Below are 20,101 nucleotides of genomic sequence, written 5' to 3'. Positions count from 1 at the left end.
AAAAACATTCATGACAATTTTAACTGAGATTAAGTAGAAAATCAGCTATTTTGAAGGGATACATAGTATTTTTGATAAATGAATTCTATATTAATGACTACTGTTACCACTGCCAATATTCATAACCAAAATCTTTTGAAACACTTGTGGTACCTTGCCTAGTGTTTGGGAATGAATACTTTAAGAAAAGTGGGAATTCAGGGATTCAAGTTCAGCACCTGACTAAAATGAAAATGTTGAAAAGTGCTATTTTCCTTTTTACTCTTCTCACATGTTCTTTTTCCTCATCACCTGAGGCTCCTTCTCCAGAGGCTTTGGATTTTATTTTTCGCCAAAAACAAAGCAAGACTATTGCAAAGAAACAAATATTTTTATTAGTACCTTGTGAACTAAACATTCTTGGAGGATGCTCTTCGTGGACAACAGTTCAGCGTTCAACACAATCATTCCGGACATTCTACACAACAAACTGCTCCAACTACAGATAGGGGGATCTGCCCACCTGCCCCTGGATTAAGCACTTCCTGTCAAACGGCCCACAATTTGTCAAAGTGGGCCCCTCCCACTCCTCCACACTCACACTCAGCATAGGTTCAACCCCAAGGCTGTGTCCTGAGCCCCCTACTGTATGCCCTATAGAGCACAGGTGTCAAACACGTGGCCCGGGGGCCAAATCTGGCCCGCCAAAGGCTGGCCCTTGGGATGAATTTGTGAAATGCAAAAATTACGCTAAGATATTAACAATGATTTTAGTTCAGGTTCCACATTCAGACCAATTAAATCTCAAGTGGGTAGGATCAGTAAAATACTATCATAATAACATATAAATAATGACAACTTCAAATGTTTCTCTTTGTAAATGTAAATATTTTCATGTATTTACACTAAAAGAAAGTAGAGTTTTGCAAAAAAAATGTGAATAACCTTAAATGTGTTGAGAAGTAAGTACAATTTTAACAAAATTCTGCCTGTTACTCAATGTTTTGTGTATTTGTAGATCCACTGTGATCTGTAAGTTATAATAAGTACATGTGTAAATGATAAACTGAGGCCTAATATTGTTAAGATTACACTTATTTTTTCAGTTTGTTCATGTTATTCACATCTTTTGAAAGGATAGTTTGTAGATGTAAACCTTTTCATAATGTAAATTAACTTTTTTCGCTCTAAAACATAGAGAAAAGTTTGGAGTTGCCATTATTTCTATATTATTACGTTATTATTTTACTGATTTGGCCCACTTCAGATCAAATTTAGCTGAATCTGGCCCGTGAACTAAATACGCGGATGACACTAGTGTGGTGGGACTCATCCGCCAGGGGGACTACACAGCATACAGGGATGAGGTTGAAAGGCTGTGCTATGGAATCACAGGAGTGCCAAAATTAAAAGGAAATAAATGTGGAAATAAAAGGAGAATCAATAAAAGAAATTTGGTAATAAAAAGAGAATCAATAAAAGAGAATCAAAAGAAATGTGGAAATAAAAAGAGAATCAATAAAAGAAATTTGGAAATAAAAGGAGAATCAATAAAATAAATTTGGAAATAAAAGGAGAATCAATAAAATAAATTTGGAAATAAAAAGAGAATCAAAAAAATAATCAATAATAAAAAATATACAAATGCAGTTATATCATTGCTTTTACTTATTCCATTTTGACATTGTCTTTTCCATTTGCATTTTATCATTGCTTTTACCTGATGGCTCAAGCTGTCAATGAAATGGCTGTGGGCGGGTCTTTCTGTCCTGGATAACTAGTCGATACCCGATCAGACGATTCCAGCTTGACAGTGGCTATGCAGTAGCTATGTTTATGTGTTAGCTCTCAGCGCGGGAGACAGGAAGTAGCGTCACAGGACGTAGACACGCATACACATTTATCTGAAGTAAAAAGAGGGAAAGTTAAATATGGTTGACGTGGACGAATTGAGAAGAGGCGTTCAACGAGAATTATTAGCAATTGCTCGGTATGTGGAGGAAAATTTTACAACGGACTATATTTTAAGGTTGGTGGAAGATGTAATGGAAAGTCTTGGAGAAATATCTGCGCTGACGAATGCAGACATGGTTCTAGTTGACACATGTGTATGCGCGTCTACATCCTGTCCGTGACGCTACTTCCGGTCTCCCGCGCTGAGAGCTAACACATAGCTACTGCATAGCCACTGTCAAGCCGGAATCATCTGATCAGGTATCGACTAGTTATCCTGGACAGAAAGACCCGCCCACAGCCATTTGATTGACAGCATGAGCCATCAGGTAAAAACAATGACAATAAGCAAATGGAAAAGACAATGTCAAAATGGAATAAGCAAAAGCAATGATATGACTGCATTTGTATATTTTTTATTATTGATTCTTGTATTGATTGTCTTTTTATTTCCAAATTTCTTTTATTGATTGTCTTTTTATTTCCAAATTTCTTTTATTGATTCTCTTTTTATTTCCACATTTCTTTTATTGATTCTCTTTTATTGATTCTCCTTTTATTTCCAAATTTCTTTTATTGATTCTCTTTTTATTTCCACATTTCTTTTATTGATTCTCTTTTTATTTCCACATTTCTTTTATTGATTCTCTTTTTATTTCCAAATTTCTTTTATTGATTCTCTTTTTATTTCCACATTTATTTCCTTTTAATTTTGGCACTCCTGTGATTCCGGACAATAACCTGAGCCTGAATGTCCAAAAGACAAAAGAACTTATACTGGACTTCAGGAAGCATAGACAGGCCCACACCCCCCTCCTCATAAATGGAGTACAGGTGGAAACTGTCTCCACCTTCAAGTTTCTGGGCGTACATATCTCAGCTGACCACTCCTGGACCCCAAACACTACGGCCCTGGTGAAGAAGGCTCAGCAGCGGCTTCACTTCCTGCGCGTCCTCAGGAAAAACAACCTGGACCAGAAGCTGCTGCTGGCCTTCTATCGCTTGTCGGTGGAGAGCGTACTCACATACTGCCTGGGCGTGTGGTACACAGCAGGCTCCACAGCAGAGGACAAGAACACGGTGCAGAGGGTTATTAAAACTGCCCAAAAGATCATCGGCTGCCCTCTGCCCACCCTGGAACACCTGTCCACATCCTGCTGTTTAAGGAAGATTTAAGGAAGGCCGTCACAGGAGACCCCACACACCCCGCATACCCACTGTTCGACCTGTTGGCCTGGGAGACGCTACAGGTCGATCAAGTCCCGCACCAGCAGGCTGACCAACAGCAGCTTCCCGTGGACTATTCGCACCGCCAGCACCAACGGACTCATACGCACACATCCACACACAGTCTGACACAACTTCCGCACCTGTACAACCTGCACACTGCATTTAACTTTGCACACTGTATTTAAAAATTTTTAGTCTTCATCGTTTTTATCACACTGCATATATATATATATATATATATATATATATATATATATATATATATATATATATATATATATATATATATATATATGTGTGTGTGTGTGTGTGTGTGTGTGTATATATATATATATATATATGTACTGTTATTTGTTTTGTATTTTTAATATTACGTGGTGCAGAGTAGCCCCACCGCAATTTCGTTGTAACTTCTGTGCAATGACAATAAAGGCTATTCTGTTCTATCCTTTAAGGTGATGGGTTCATATTTTTTGTAAAAAAAAAAAAAAAAAAAAAAGAAGAAGAAAAAAAAGACTGATGTTCTACTATTTTCTGGGGCCCCTGTCAGTGGGCCCTTAGAATCAACATCACTTTTCTGACCTACAGTGCCCCTGTTTATAGTGTCTCTCTCCAATTAAAGCCAGATGTGCATCAGAAGAATTTTCAGCAATTAAAAAAAATTTCATCCTGCATTTGTCCTGCTTAGTTCGTAAGAGTCATGAGTTTTAAGACTTAGCTCACAAACAGTCATGTAAACATTGTCAAGAACCAGTAGGTGTGCACTGCAAGCAAACTTGACTGGATTGCAGGTAATCAAAACAGCAAAATGGCAGCAAAATGTAGTTTGGTGTGTATTCTGTCTGTACAAAACTGAGATTAAACTCTTCTGTTCTGCTCTGCTTAATTATTCCACTGCTATACATTAATTAAAGTAGTTTTAGCTCCCCCTACAGGCAGGAATATTGTCTTCACATCTCAAGTATTATTTTTTATTGTATTCTTGATATTTCCTTTTGTAAATCCTGTGGAGATCAATTTTGAATTCAATTTAAAATAAAACAAACATCTCATAAGGGAGATGGTTGCATTATCTTGCAATTAATGACCCTGTAAGAGTTGTACAAATTCTGGTCTGTAAAAAATGCTTCTGGTGCATGCAATGTATGAGGTGTGTCAGTTCCATACAGTAGAATTATTCATGTTGTGTCAAAGGAATGAACTCCTGAATCCCTCCTCATTTAAATGGTACATATGCTCAGACTGCTTCTACACGCTAAAATGTCTGCTCTGTAAAAGGTATACAGGTGCTGATCACAACATCCGAATGAAGTACAATATACGCAACCATATAACTGTCCATTTATTATCATTCAGAATACTTTTTATTGCCAGGTAAAAAGCACTTTCACAGTATGAGGAATTTGTTTTGGCGATAGGTGCATCCACTGACAGAAAAGGCAGGAGAAATAAATAAAGTACTATTGTAGTAAGTACTGTTTTAAGTAAACAGAAAGAGAATCAGAATACTTTGTTAATCCCAGGGGGAAATTGTTGTGTTTTACAGTTGCTCAATTCATGTATAATAATAAAAAGTAGATGGAAAGAGATTATAAAGTCAACAAAAAATAAATAAATAACATACGCATATAGATAGCTCTAAATATTTATATATGTACACCAAATATACATATTAAAACACTATCAAAACAAAATTAGAACAACAATTTGTACAATATGTACTATACAATATATTATCAATGTGATAATTAAAAGAAATATTGTTGTGTTATTAAAATGATGTGGTTATACAATAGAATTAAACAGTCTGATGACCACAGGCAGGAATGGTTTCCTGTGTCGTTCAGTATGCAGTTGGGTCGTATCAGTCTACTATACTATTGTTTTAAAATGTACAGCTATAAACAATGAGAATAAAGTGACACCTATAGGATGCAGAATAACGAATAGGACTGATCATGAGTTGACCTGAGCTGTTTAAGTTTTTCAGTTTCTTTTTAATTGGTGTAAATATAATCTTTAAGTCTTACTCGAAATGGAGGATACATGTGGTTTTAATATGAGATATCAGTTAGAAAGACATCAAAATGTCCCACTTTGTTCCTCCCTCTTTCCGTATCCTTGATTCTAACAGTAAAACAGTTCATCTCATTACCTGCAGGGGGCAGTAACACGAAAATAACATTTAAACAGTTGAAAACCGTAGAAGAAAGGAGAGCGAGTAAGAGGACGTTTCGTCTAATCAAAGCATCTGCAGAATACTGAGCATGAAAAAAACTCTTTAGTCCCCGTTTTGCAACCTAAACAGTCTTGTCTGTTTGTCCGACATCATCCCCGAGGACACGGACAGTTTGACTTGAATTGGGTAAGAGTGTTTTGGAGCCTCGTTGATGATGTGTACCGACGGCCAGTGCAAAGCTAACAGTCAACGTCGCTTACGTTCGGTTAGCCAAGAGCAGATAGTCAGCAAACACGTAACGTACTGCCGCAAAGACAAAAAGACGGAGATTAATATACTTTACATGCTTTATATGGAACTGGTCCAACACTGTCTCGTAAATAATAAAACAGTTACACATATTGCTAAATAATGTACCTTTACGGTTGGTAGCTCTTTGTGTGAGGAGCCAGTGAGGGTCGCAGTGGGATAAACAGTACAAGCATCACTGAAGAGCTGAAAGGAGCTCACTTTATTCACAGCTGCTGTACCACTAAACAATAATTACCCTCATCCTAATACGTATTTATTGTTATATTGTGGGAATGACAATCGTCGCACTGTGTTATTCTTTTCTCTTTTGTTATATTTTTGATCTTTTGTTTTACTAAATTGTGGTTAGAGTATTTTGATATTGAATAATTTGTCTAGATTTGTGAAATTTTCTGCTGTTCAGTATCCGTCAAGATCTGAATAAATGAGTTTGAAACCCTAAATTGGAGATAGATCACTTAGTTTAGCTGATTAAGCAGTGATGATGCGGATGCTGTGTATTGGCAGATCTCGGCTTCGACTGCGGCTGATAAGTGATGTGAGCTAGCTCTGTCTGAATTACTGATTTACGATTTTAAAAAAAGAAACTAATAGATTTACAGATATTCTGTAGCTGAGTTATTTGTTACACAACTTAGAGCTTGGTGTTTAATTCAACAGTTAACGTGTTTCCATGACAACGATCATTTCCAGTGATGGCTGATTGGTTGGCTATCAACTTTTATCCTGCTTGTAAGTGTTGTCATTATGTCAGCATTTAAAAATTCACAATCAGTTGACCCCTACCACAAATCTTGTAAGTCATTGTCATCTTGTCGACGCAGATTACACTAATTATTTCTGGATTCATTTTATTTGTTTTGAGTGTATCAGAATTTTACAAATGAATTAAATAAGCACTAAATCACAGAATTCTATATTATAGGTTTTTGGGTTTTTTTTGCCTTTTTGAATGAAATGGAATGCAAGACCCGTAAAGCTTTCACAGTAAAAGCCTAACTAACTTGCAGTTGTTTCAGTGTCTTTTACATTGTTTTATTCCAGTTCTGTCAAAATTCTTGTATTTGTTCAGTGTATAGTTTTGTGCTGTTCTGCTTCTGTGTGGTTTGCATATGTGTGAAATTCATTAGCTGTATTTGCTCTTCCAGATTCATCAAGCTCAGTAAGGTTCTTTCCTTCATCCACTCATAATGGTGGACTATTACCAGGTTTTAGGAGTACGAAGAGAAGCATCTGCAGATGACATCAAAAAAGCGTGCGTTGATGAGTATAACCAGTCCTTTTATGGTTTTAATTCCCTCAGAAATATACTTTACAGTTTTGTAAATACATAGCTGTGTTCAGAATAGCATACTACTTTCTATTGAGGAGTACCTCAACTGATGATTATGACCTAACGTAAATGACAAAAAATGTACATAATGTATATAACCAAAAGTTTTAGAATACATGTATGGGAAATAATGGTATAAGGCATTTAAACTTTCCTTTAGCTGGAAAAATATTTAGCTGTTCAATCACAAATGTAAATACTCTCATATAAATCATAGGGCTAAGCAACAACAAATGATGAGAAAACAAGGACAAGGAATCATTGTGCTGAGATTTCAGAATGATGAATCTTTTTTGAATCCATAGAATCTATTGGGCTTTACGTTCATTCCGTCATTCAGACAGATCAGTCTGTTGATACATACTGAAGTGTTTTGACATGTGTTGCTCTCAGCTTCATGTACACATGTATAATTTTATTTATTTTACTCAATAGACTGTATATAATATCAATTTCAGATAGAGCAGAAAACCAAGATGGAGAGAGACAGACAGCCCAGTGATGGGCTACACAGTGCAAACTATACAGTGAATGAAGAGATTGAGCAGTGGGAGCAAGAACAAAGAATTAAATCAGAAATAAGACATTCTCTCTGACTGTTTCATATTGGTTATGTTACAGTAACACACCCACATTTTCACACAGCCCTGAAAACAAGTGGGTCAGCTAGCACAGCAAATGAATAATATGGGGATTGTATCAATTTTGTTGATTTTAAAATTCTGTTGAATTTTTCTAATCAATCACAACACTAATGTGAAGTTTGGCAGCACTGTAAAGTTCAAAACATTTTAAGTCTTTGGACTATCAGTGCACTCTCCTCTGGTTTAACTTGTAGCTTTACAGTGGACTTGTGTTCATCTCCTCATACAGTTATAGAAAGCTGGCCCTCAAGTGGCACCCTGACAAAAACCCAGAGAACAAGGAGGAGGCCGAGAAGAAATTCAAGGAGCTATCAGAGGCATATGAAGTCCTGTCAGATGGTTTGTATTTGTATATGTATATGTTCATACTACAGGGGGTTTCTGTTCCTGACTGAACCTTGTAGTTCCGACTGACTTTATTCTCTTTGCTATTGTTATGTTTTCTAGTCAACAAGAGGAACATTTATGATCGCTATGGCAAAGAGGGGCTGACAGGGAGCAATGGAGGAAGAGGTATGTTTGTAACGTACTGAGGTATTTAGCTGATGGATGGATGGATGGATGGATGGATGGATGGATGGATGGATGGATGGATGGATGGATAGATAGATAGATAGATAGATAGATAGATAGATAGATAGATAGATAGATAGATAGATAGATAGATAGATAGATAAGGAAATACAGAGGGTCATCTAATAACCAGAGGGTTGGCGGTTCAAATCCTGTTCTGTCCTAGTCATGTGCCATTGTGTTCTTGGGGAAGACACTTCATCCTCCTTGCCTCCAGTGTCACTCATACTAGTGTAGGAATGTGTATAAATGTTTGGTGGTGGTCGGAGGGGCTGTTTGCCGCAGATTGGCAGCCACGCTTCCGTCAGCCTGCCCCAGAGCAGCTGTGGGTACAGATGTAGTTTACCACCACCAGTGTGTGAATGTGAGAGCGGATGAATAATGGATGGGATGTAAAGCGCTTTGAGTGCCTTGAAAAGTGCTATAGAAATCCAATCCATTATTATTATTATTATCATTATTATTATTATTGTTATTTTACAGACATACTTAGAATTACAACCATTTTAAGTAAAGTTTCCCCAGAGGCTCAAAAGTTATGTGGTTTTGCAAAGCATAAGCGTATTGTATTTCACAAAGATATGATTATCTTTCAGGAGGTCATTTCCACAATGGTGACCATTTCCATGAACCCTTCACATTCCGCAACCCAGAAGATGTCTTCAGGGAATTCTTTGGTGGCAGAGACCCATTTGCAGATTTCTTTGGTAAGTTCTTAGACTTCAACCAATACTAATGTCCATCAGGATTTTGGTAAAATATCCAGTTTGTAAAATTTAGAGGGATGTGGAGAATTTAATTGGAGAATTATAACTGAAATTAAGAATTGCCATTTTTGTTACGTCGGAATGAGCTTTTAATCTACAGACAGAGCAACTTTTTTTCATAACTCCTTTTTTCCATTTCCATTATTCATTACTGCTCCATACAATGTTTGAGTGTAGACCAGACTTAACTTAAGGCCTAAAATGGGCAAACCAAACACAATCTGTAAAGGTGGACCCCTACAGGGGAGGTAGAGGGTAGTATTCAGGTTAATGCAATCTGCAGCTACACTACTAAATGGGACAGCGAGAAAACAACAACAATAAAAAAATAATGTGTGAGGAAAAAAGACATAGAGGTAGATAGAGAGAAAATAAACTAAAAGAGAGAGACTCCCACCCACTCTTCACATGGACATTCAGACACAGCCAAGCTCAGTGCACAATGACCCCTCTTCGTGTCTTGTTCTCATTTGCAGATACATTTAGTGATGATCCATTTTGCAGCAGTGGCAGGAGGCATCAGAGTCGGGGGAGTCACAGCAGGACAGGTGGCTCTTTCTTTGGGGGTTTTGTTGGTTTTCCACCCTTTGGTGCTGGGTTCTCACCTTTTGACCCAGGTCAGTATGCACAGTATAGGTAATTGGATTTGTGAAACACTTTTGTCTTTTTTTGGCTGAAGCACTGTCATCTTTCTAAATTTCTGTGTCACTTCATTTGTCAGGTTTCGGTTCCTTTGGCTCCATGAGTGCCATGAATCATATGGGTCACATGACAACCATGGGAACTCTGGGAGGTGGAGGCTTCACCTCTTTCTCATCCACTTCCTTTGGTGGAGGTGGTGGAGGAGGCATGGGCAACTTCCGCTCTGTGTCCACCTCTACCAAAATTGTCAATGGCAGGAAGATCACCACTAAAAGGTAGATAACCAGGAAGTGGAACATTGGATGGATACATTTATTCTACAATTCCATCCACACCACTGAAAAAATTACGTCAAACAACTGTCACCTGTAGATATCTTTGAATTTTAATTGGAGTATGAATGGTTGCATGTAAACAGGAAATTAATGGAAACAAGGACAAAAACCTTAGCATTAGCCTGCATGTCAACATGGTGAGTTAGGCAGCCTCAGAGAGATTTAGTATACGAACACTAGTTTTCTTTCATATCTCTTAACACAATTATTTCACAAATTTACTGTTTTCTGTCTTTATAACAAGCCTCTCACTCTACAGCAGCAACTTTAACTGACTGGTGAGGCCAGCAATGGGCAGTGCCTATAAAAACTATTCATCGCCTTGGATGTTTTCCCCTATTATTGCCTTTATAAATTGAATCATGGGCAGTGTAATCTAGCTTTTTCTTAGTGCTTCATTTCAAATTCTCAGTGATGGTGTAGTGAGGCAAAATTTATGTCACTGTCCAAATACCTACGGACCTGACTGGATGATGTAAAATAAGTGATTACATAAAGATAGACAGTGACTGACCTAATTTAATAGAGGTCCAGGCAATATCAATCAATCAAATTTTATTTACATAGTGCCAAAACATAACAAAGGTTTCTCATGACACTTTGCATATGGAAATGGTCGAAACTAGACTCTTAAGCCAAATTACAGAAACCCGACAGAATCCTCCAGCAGCAAACACTTGGTGACATTGGCAAGGAAAAACTTCATTTAACAGGCAGAAACCTCGATCAGACCACGGCTCCTGGAGGATGGTCATCTGCCTTGACCAGTTGGGGTTAAAGGAACAGAAAGAGATTGGGGGAGGGGGGAAATAGGGGGAGACACATGGATGCACAGCAAACTGAACTAGACCTGTTAAAAACTAGAACAGCTAGTGCTAGTATAATTACCAATAGCTAGAACAAATGTCCATAACTGTTAATACTACTACAACAAATACAAGTATTAACAGAGGATATACTACTACCGCAACTGTTCGTACAAATAATAGAAACCTCTACCATCTACCTATCTATATAATAAACACTAGCACAACTATACTATGCTATACTATACTATACTAACTACTATAATGATGATGATGATGGAGGCAGGAGAGAAGCAGGACCACAGCAGCAGGTCCAGAGATGGTCCAGGGAAAACCTGTGAGGTGATAAAGCACAGAGAGTCAGTAACATGTAGTCAGTAACATGTATTTGCTGAGACGTGAATAGAGGAGGAGCACAGAAGAGCTCAGTGTATCGTGATGAGCCTCTCAGCAATCTAAGCCTATAGCAGCATAACTAAAAGCAGCCTGAGCCACCCTAACTATAAGCGTCAAGCGTCAAGGCTGTTGTGGAGGGTGTCTGTCTCAGTCCAGGAGGCAGACACCCTCCACAACAGAGGAGCTTGATAGCTGAAGGCTCTAGCTCCTGTCCTAGTTTTAGAGTCTAGGAACCACCAGTAAGCCTGCATGTTGAGAGTGTGGCGCTCTAGATGGATTGTATGAAACTAAAAGCTCTTTCAGATAAGTAGATACCTGGCCTTGAAGGGCTTCATAAGTGAGGAGGAGTATTTTAAAGTCGATCCTAGCTTTCACAGGGAGCCAGTGCAGAGAAGCCAACACAGGAGAAATATGGTCTCTGATATTGGTTGTAGTCAGTACTCGGGCAGCTGAAGGGTCTTTAAAGACTTTTTGGGACAGCCTGAGAAAAGAGACTTACAATCATCTAGTTTGGATGTAATAAATGCATCAATTAATTTTTCTGCATCATTCTGTGTTAAAATATGCCTGATTTTAGCAATATTACGCAGATGAAAAAAGACACTTCTAGAAATCAGTTTGTGTGAGTTAAATGATAAATCCTGATTGAAAATAACACCTAGATTCCTTATAGTGGTTTTGGGCTCCAGGGCAACACCATTTAGGGTGACCACTTCACTAGACACTGCATCCCTAACATTTTTTGGAACAAGCACAATGACTTCAGTTTTGTCTGAGTTTAATAGCAGAATGTTGTTGGTCATCCAATCTTTAATCTCTTTAATGCACTCTTGTAGTTTAGTTAGCTGACTGGCTTCATCAGGTTTAATAGATAAATATAATTGGGTACCATAAGCGTAACAATGAAAATTGACGGAGTGAAGTACTGAAGTACTGAAGGAAGCATGTATAACATAAACAGTATTGGTCCAAGAACCGAGTCTTGAGGAACTCCATGACGAACTGTGGTGCACTGAGAAGGTTCATTTTTAACATTAACAAATTGAAAATGAGCTGTTAGATAGGATTTGAACCACAATAATGCCCATCCTTTGATACCAATTGATTATTCCAGTCTTTGCAGGAGAATGTGATGGCCAACAGTGTCAAAAGCCACTCTAAGGTCTAATAAAAACTCAATAGGTGCTAGTAGTCTCACGTTTGTTAAATGGAGATCACCTTAGTGCAGTGAATGGTTCCTAAGATACTGTAGTATAAAGTCACCATTGTCTGAAAGGTCCAGTGGTTAATCAGTATTCCTATCTGCACTTACACCATGAAGACAAAAGAACACTCTAAGCAACTTTGAGTAAAAGGTGATTGAAAAGTTTGTGCTGGGGGATGAATGCAAAAAAATTCCAAGACACTGAGAATCTGTTGGAGATCAGTTAAAAGGCTGAGGTTACAGCTTAACCCACTTTATTATCCCTGTATTTAGTCTCTGCATTTTACCCATCCTAGTACACACAGTAGTTAGCATTATCACACAGTACACATCAGGAGCAATGAGCTGCCACTGAAGGCACTCTGGAACCAACTCCAGATACTCATCAGCGCCATAGTCAGCGGCACTGTTAGGAGAATTAACTTCTATGTAGCTGTTCTTCATTACATACGAGGGCCGTTCAATAAGTTCATGGCCTCACCCAGAACAGAACAACACAGACTGATAATTTATATTTTATTTTTCAACATAATCTCCATTTACAGTAATGCACTTGGTCCATCGATGTTCAAGCATCACTATCCCATCATGAAAGAATGTAACATCCTGTATTATAACAACCAGTATTTCTGGGTGAGGCCATGAACTTATTGAACAGCCCTCGTACATCAGAGTGAGTGATCATATCAGAACACTAGTGAGAGATACCATCAAGACACCTATGACAACTCTGAGGGTGTCATCAGCTGTGGTGGAAGGGACATGCAAAAAGCACATCTTGTCCAGATTCTTCACCAGTTAAAGCTTGGTAGAGAAGTTAAGAGGAATCCACTGCCAAAGAACTCTTGTCTAGAGTTCATCTAAAGGGATGTCAAACTTCAGGCTTCATGCTTCCCCATATTGAAACATGGATGTAGCAGCATTGGGGATGCTTCTCAGCACCAGTCCCAGGAAGAATTATAAAGGTAGAGGATAAATGAATGCAGCAAAATGTAGTGGAATTCTGGAGGGAAATCTTATTCAGTGTGCAAGAGAACTACAACTTGGGAGACAATTTATTTTGCAGTAAGACAGTGACCTGAAGTATACACCGAAAGCTACGCAGAAATAGTTGAAAGACAACAAAGTGCATATTCTGTAGTTGCCTAATCAAATTCCGGTCCTCAATCCAATCAAGAATTTGTGGCTAGATTTGAAAAAGGCTCCTCTGGCACAGTCTTCTAGCAGATTGACAGAGCTTAATCAGTCCTGCAAAGAACAATGGAGTTAAATTGCAGTGTCGAGATGTTTAAGCCTGACTGAGAGCTATTCACACAGACTCAGTTTTGTGATTGTGGCCAAAGGTGCATCTACTAAATACTGGCTTTAAGGGAGTGAATATTTATGCAGTCACTTACTTTAAATTGCTCCTTTTTCATTTGTTTTCACTATAATATTCAGGAGTAGTTTTTGTTATTGTTTTTGTAGGAAAAAAGAAAAAGCCATTTATACAATCAATAAAAGTGGTAACATCTAAGGGTAGTTTTTATAGGCATTGTAGTAGATGTCCATGTTTGTTGTCTCTTGAAGCTCATTGATGCTCTCATCCATGGTATGATTTGTGCGTGGTTGTGTGTTGGTAAAGTAAAATCAGGTTTAAATCACATATGTTTCTTGTCCTCATCATCTCACCCTCAGAATTGTGGAAAATGGTCAGGAGCGAGTGGAAGTGGAGGAGGATGGGCAGCTTCGGTCTTTAACTATTAATGGCAAAGAGCAGCTGCTGCGATTGGAACACAAGTGAAGACACAAGCCTTCTGAGCTGGAGAACCATTACCTCAGCGCAAACCCACAACAAACTTGAGCTCACAACAAAAAGCAACAAAAGTGTGTAATAATACTGCTCTACTATTGGATGTAGATACTTAGTTTGTGTTCATTTCCCCATGTGTCCTCTCCCTGTGGACTCATTTGTCAACCAACAAGTCACATCAGCGGATTTGGATGCAGACTTTTCTATGCATTTTGTTAATGTATTTCTTATTTGTAGCTGTCGTTATATTTTTGCTCAGGGTGGTGTTATTATTTCAGTCTTTGGGACCATAGTTTTTTCAGATGTAAAACCTCAGCTTCAGGTTTTTTTTGTATGCACTCCAAATTGTCAGTCTGTTAGTTTATAACAGACTTGAAGAAAACAAAGCATGTCTTTGTTTTTGTTTAATTTTTTTTTGTTGTTTTTATGTGAGCAGAAAAACAAGTTGAAATTGATTTTTTTAAGTGCATACCAAGAGTAGAGCATTGCCCCTTTGGTTTCCTGCTTATTAAACATTTTGAGTAATAATTTTTTAAATTAAAAAAGTTAAAATGCTGGTAGGATGAGTGATGCAATTTTCTATGTTCTAATACCAACGTGTTTCTGCTTATTTAATTGTGCATGTACACCTGTTGATGTTGAGTCTTAATGTTACAGTTGCATTGTAATGCACAAATAATGGAAGTCATTCTGTAAATAATATATGAATATAGGAAGAATTTTGTGTACTTTGTAAACCAATAAATCTGAGTTTGTCCTGTTTTCAGGATGCTGACATTTTGGGTGGCCCATGTTGTCTACGTCCCTTTATACTAAAAACCTGAGACCAGCTCTATAAGTCCCACTCTTCATAATTGCTTTATGCTTAGTGATAAGCTGTTGCATTGTGTCAGACTGTACAACATTTGTATCCCTTATTGCCATGTCCATTTAAATTTTGAAGAGGATTCATCAGTTCAAGCAGATTAAAGTCATGTTTACTTACAATTTTCATCTACATTTTTAGAAAACCTGCAAAAACTGAGTATCTGCTTGTTTTTTCCAAGAGTAAAATCAGTATATGATACAAGACACTCATCTACCAAAAGATAATTTAATTTAATGTAGATAATTTAGTTGTTCATTAGTAATGAACAAAATTTAAGTCTTATTCAAATGTATTGTTTTTTATTTTAAGCAGCAGGAAGAGAGATTCCAAGTTGAGTGTGGTCGAACCAAGGAGATTACTTAAATCGTCTGCTTCTCAGCATTGGTAATATGGTTCCACACAACCATACTCTTTCTGGTTCCAAACATTGTTTCAGCTAAAGACCCAAAAGCCAAACACACCTGGATCCAAAACTATTACAAATCGGGATTCTATTGACATAATTGAACTTTGGTTATTAAGCCACATAAGGGAAAATCATAGACCAAAGACTCTACTACCATTACAAATCTTGCACTATATGTGGAGGGAGCCAAGTGCTGGAGACCCAAATAACATTTCAAAGCTTACCAAAATAATAATATTACTTTCATTTCAGGTTAAGCACAAATGCAACAGCCACCATTACCATTGTGTATATTATTATAGTCTTCTTGTAAAGAAGTCAATATTTTTAAAGTCATACTTGTTTTTACATTTCTACATCATGCATGTCACTTGGAGGTATCACACAAATTAGTCCAGCCAGTATCCCATTTTCAGAGAAAAAAAATAGACTAAAACTAGAAGTGTAAGTGTAGCTGTTCACATCACACTGAAAATTATCTTTATTGCTCATGTTGTTGTGAGGCCCCTGGTTAGTTGGAAAACTCCACATTAGGCCCAATTCCCCACTGCCATAGAAATATGTATTCTAGGTTAATTCTCCTGCAGTTGTGACTCCTTGGTTTTTTCTTTGGAAACAGCCAAGTGAAATAACTATAAAAGAAAACCACCTCAGTAGTGGTGCAACAAAGGAATATACAGGGTGTCCCATAAGTCTCCATACATAGGAGACATAATACATATGGTTCTAACATGTATTTCTTTATATTTCTTCTTTATAGTTCTTCAGCAGTGGAGGACACACACTGAAATGTGTTCCCAACAAAATGGCAGTCATATAGAGCATATTATATAAATAAAAATGGTTTATGTCAAGAAACGTTTATTTTTCCTATGTATGGAGACTTATGGGACACCCTGTATATTCTTAGTCCCAATGTGTCATCTGCTGGTTCTTGGTCAGGGCATTTTGATGCACAGCATACTGCTTGAGCCTAATTTTGCTTGTGAAATTTTTCAGTGTAAGCTAGTCTGGAAGTCATGTAGACCACAGACGAAGTCGCATAAACCAACTGCTGTAGTCCTCAAGGTCGAGGGAAAGGATAAACTATGATTAAACCTCAAGTTTATTTATGTAGCACATTTAAAACAATGCAAGCTGCCCAAAGTGCTGTACAAAGATATAAGTAAAAATAGAATACTAAAACTGATAAAAACAGACACAAAAGCTCTGGGTGAAACCCGGAGTAGATAGTTTTCGGACACAAAAAGGCAAAGGTTGGAAACAGAGCTCAAACAAAGGATTTATTGTCCATACAAAAGAACCAAAAACAAAGAGGAGGTCTGGAAGTTACGCAGGGGGCTGGGGAAAAGATGTCTATACAAAGCAGAATCTTCTGGCACTATGGTGGTGGCTAGACCAGGCTTAAATACTGAGCTGGAGGGAGAGGCCTACTGGAGATAGTTGTGCTCATCTGTACTCAGAGGAACACAAAAGAAGAGGGAAGGAGAGAAAAACAATAAGAAAACACTGACCACCACAACAATAATGGGATAAATAAGATAATAAAATCTAAAACTCATAAAAGAAGATAAAACAAATAAGACACATATTTGTATTTAAAGCCAGTGTAAATAGGTGCATCTTTAAAAGAGATTTAAAATGTTCAATAGACTGTGCACATGTGATTTGGTGGGGCAGAGTGTTCCAGAGCCTCAAACCTGCCACAGAAAAAGCTCTGTTTTCTTTAATTTTTTGATGGGTTTGTTCTACATCTAAAATCAGGTGATTTGAGGACTGTGTTTCTCTAGCCAGGAATGACAAATTAGAAACACAAAGAGAAAAAAAAAAATAGATTACATGAAACATGTCATAAACCCTGGTCTTATGTTAAAGTTCATAAATCTCAGCATCCCACCAAAACCACCTCCTTCTAACATTTCTGCATGAAGATGTTACAATGTCATTGCTGAAGGGGCTGCCATCCATTCCATCCCTTTTCCTCAGGCTGTGGAGGGAATAACCCAAGGAGAAAAGCAAAGAGTTCCCGCTTCTCCGCCACCTCTTCCAGCTCCTCTGGAGAGACCTACAAGCCTTCCCGGGCCTCCAACATGTCCTGCATCTGCTTTAAGATTTACCCCTGATTGGACATTGCCAAAATACCTGACCAGGGAGGTATCCAGGAGGCATCCTGACCAGATGCCCAAAGCACCTCCGCTGGTTCCTCTGGATGTGGAAGAGCTGCGGCTTTGCTCCTCTCAGATGGTGGAACACCTTACCTTGATTCAAAGAGTCCAGCCACCATGTGGCAGAAACCCTTTCACTCATTACCAACAGCTCGTGACCATAGCTGAGGGCAGGAACATAGGTTGACCAGTAAATCATGAGCTTCATCTTTCAGCTTAACCAACTCATCACCAACATACTGGTATAGAATCTACATCACTGCTGGCACTGCTCCAATTTGCTTGCTGATCTCCTGCTCTACCCTTCCCTCACTTGTGAACAGCACCTCAAGATAGTTTAACATCCCAACTAACTCATCCAAGCCCCAAGGGACCATCATCTGTAAAGAGCAGAGATGTGATCTTGAGCCCACCTGACTGGTGACAAAGGCCAGCCTCAGCATTTTGATCGACTTCATGCTATAATATATATTCCAAAGTGGAGCCCTACGTTTTCTCAAATTTGACAATTTTGTATTATTGTTATTATTTACTAATATATGTAATTTTTCTTGATGATCTTTCAGTATTCTATGTATTTTCATGCTATGCATAACAAATCTAAACTAAGTGAAGGTTTCACTGTTTGAATTCAATTACAGAAAAAAATAAATCATTCATGCTGTACCGACATGCTGCAGCAGTGTGTGTGAGATTTTTTATTCTTATTTTATTCAGTTGGCTCTTACCTTCTCTTTGATCTGTCAGTATGGCCTTCTTACCATTAAAAATAAAAAAAGACTACAAAGTATTGTGGAGGTATGCTGCAGAATTGCATGTGTGACCTTAAATGATCTTCCACACTTGCATAAAATCAAGTAGGTCCTAAATGACCCCAGCCACCCTCTTTGGTCTGAATCCACATTGCTTCAGACTGGTTGCAGATACACCCTACCACCTTGAAAAACATGCACACAGGAACTCATTTATTCCTGCTGCTATTAGATTCCTGAATAGTTTGTGATTTGTGTTTTTGTTTTTATATTTGTATTTCCTATTTGTGTTGATGTGTGTACAGCTGGCTGTCCAACAATTTGCCCCAAGGGGATAATAAAGTATCTTGAAGATGAAGATTGAGGCTGCTTAGTATTATATAATTCCTTTTTCCATTCTGAAAATTTCATGAATAATTAATTTTAATATTTTAATTCTACTTAATATTAATTTTTTTAAAATTTATTTTATATTTAACCAGGTAAGTCATCAAGAAAACATTCGTATCTACAATAAAACCACCTGTAGCCTATTTCATTGAATAAACGTTGCATGTATGTATTAACCCCCCCCCCAAAATCAAATCTCCATCAGTGACCAAAAGTATCTACTTATGTAAAATGTTTAATACCTGTTGATCCATTAAACCTATCAATACATGTAAATAATTGGTGTAAAATGCAGTTTGTCCTCTTTTCATGGTCATCAGATATGACACATTTGGACATTCAGAGGTTCTGTAGTGAATGTGGAAACACAGTCATCTTCTATGACATTGATTCACCTGTAAAACCCATGGAGTTTTATAAATTCAAGAACAGTTTTTACCCAACAGCAGACACCACACTCAATACTGAAAAACACATCTAATGTGCATACTGTTTTTTAAGGGATTCCTGCAAGAACAGAATGTATACGTGTGTGTGTGTGTGTGTGTGTGTGTGTGTGTGTGTGTGTGTGTGTGTGTGTGTGTGTGTGTGATGGGTTTCTACTTTTTTTTTTTTACCTATTTATTTTAGCTGCTTTTATTTGTATGTTTATAGCAGATTTTTATATGATGCACAGATTGGATGGCACTTTTAAATCTTGTTACAATGACAATAAAGATGTTCTATTGTATTCTATTCTATTCGATTCGATTCGATTCGATTCGATAATGGATGGACACAATTAGTTTATGTTCAGGTAATGATAGATTTGACTGTAAAAGTCACTTTTTCTTGAGTTTTCTCTGTTTTTGGTAGAATACCCCTCAAATGAAGCATGATGATTATAGCACATGATCAGTAAATGAAATATAGGAAAATACCTGATTTTCACAAGAAAAAAAAAGCAAAATAGAGAGGATAAAATTATGATAAATCGCTTAAGAAATGTTAGAGAGACAAAATTTCTTCGGGAACCACCACAAAAGTAGCACTTCATGGGTTAAAATAGTCAACAGACTAATTTACACAAGTCTGTCGTTTTACTCTGCTCTGTGGGTTCTACGGATGTAATAATGCTTTGTGCAAAAATGTGCACATTGTATCTTAAAGTGTCCTTAAAGTTCTGTTTCTGAAATCTGAAGGATTTTAATTGACTCCATTGACTTTAACCCTCTCCTGTATTTTTTTTAATAATAAAAAAAGAAGAAACAAGCAAAAGAAAAGAAAAAAAAAAAAAAAAGAAAAAAGAGAAAAAGAAACTGGCGTCGTTTGAGCTCCGCCGCAGAAGTTGGAGGAGCTGGAGTTTAAGAGTTTAGCCGTTGAGCTGTCCTTCGTA

General features: G+C 37.6%; 1 protein-coding gene across 1 annotated transcript; it reads left to right on the top strand.

Moving 5' to 3' along the window:
- Positions 1-5,354: 5,354 nt before the first annotated feature.
- dnajb6a (DnaJ heat shock protein family (Hsp40) member B6a) lies at positions 5,355-14,922 on the top strand. Its single transcript, XM_030159544.1, has 8 exons — positions 5,355-5,527; positions 6,802-6,908; positions 7,860-7,969; positions 8,078-8,143; positions 8,800-8,910; positions 9,447-9,587; positions 9,692-9,887; positions 14,031-14,922. The coding sequence occupies exons 2-8, from the start codon at positions 6,844-6,846 to the stop codon at positions 14,134-14,136; spliced, it is 795 nt and encodes a 264-aa protein (XP_030015404.1). The 5' UTR covers positions 5,355-5,527; positions 6,802-6,843; the 3' UTR covers positions 14,137-14,922.
- Positions 14,923-20,101: the final 5,179 nt, after the last annotated feature.

The sequence above is a fragment of the Sphaeramia orbicularis genome, chromosome 17, assembly GCF_902148855.1.
Source record: "Sphaeramia orbicularis chromosome 17, fSphaOr1.1, whole genome shotgun sequence".
Taxonomy (NCBI): Eukaryota; Metazoa; Chordata; class Actinopteri; order Kurtiformes; family Apogonidae; genus Sphaeramia; species Sphaeramia orbicularis.
Note: the sequence above shows the minus strand (reverse complement) of the source record. Positions and strands in the feature narration are given on the sequence as shown.

Excerpts from the sequence above, each read along its gene's own strand:
- dnajb6a (XM_030159544.1), top strand. The coding sequence starts at position 6,844 with ATGGTGGACTATTACCAGGTTTTAGGAGTACGAAGAGAAGCATCTGCA. Across the intron at positions 8,911-9,446 it reads CCCATTTGCAGATTTCTTTG|ATACATTTAGTGATGATCCA; the intron begins GTAAGTTCTTAG and ends TCTCATTTGCAG. Across the intron at positions 9,888-14,030 it reads AGGAAGATCACCACTAAAAG|AATTGTGGAAAATGGTCAGG; the intron begins GTAGATAACCAG and ends TCTCACCCTCAG.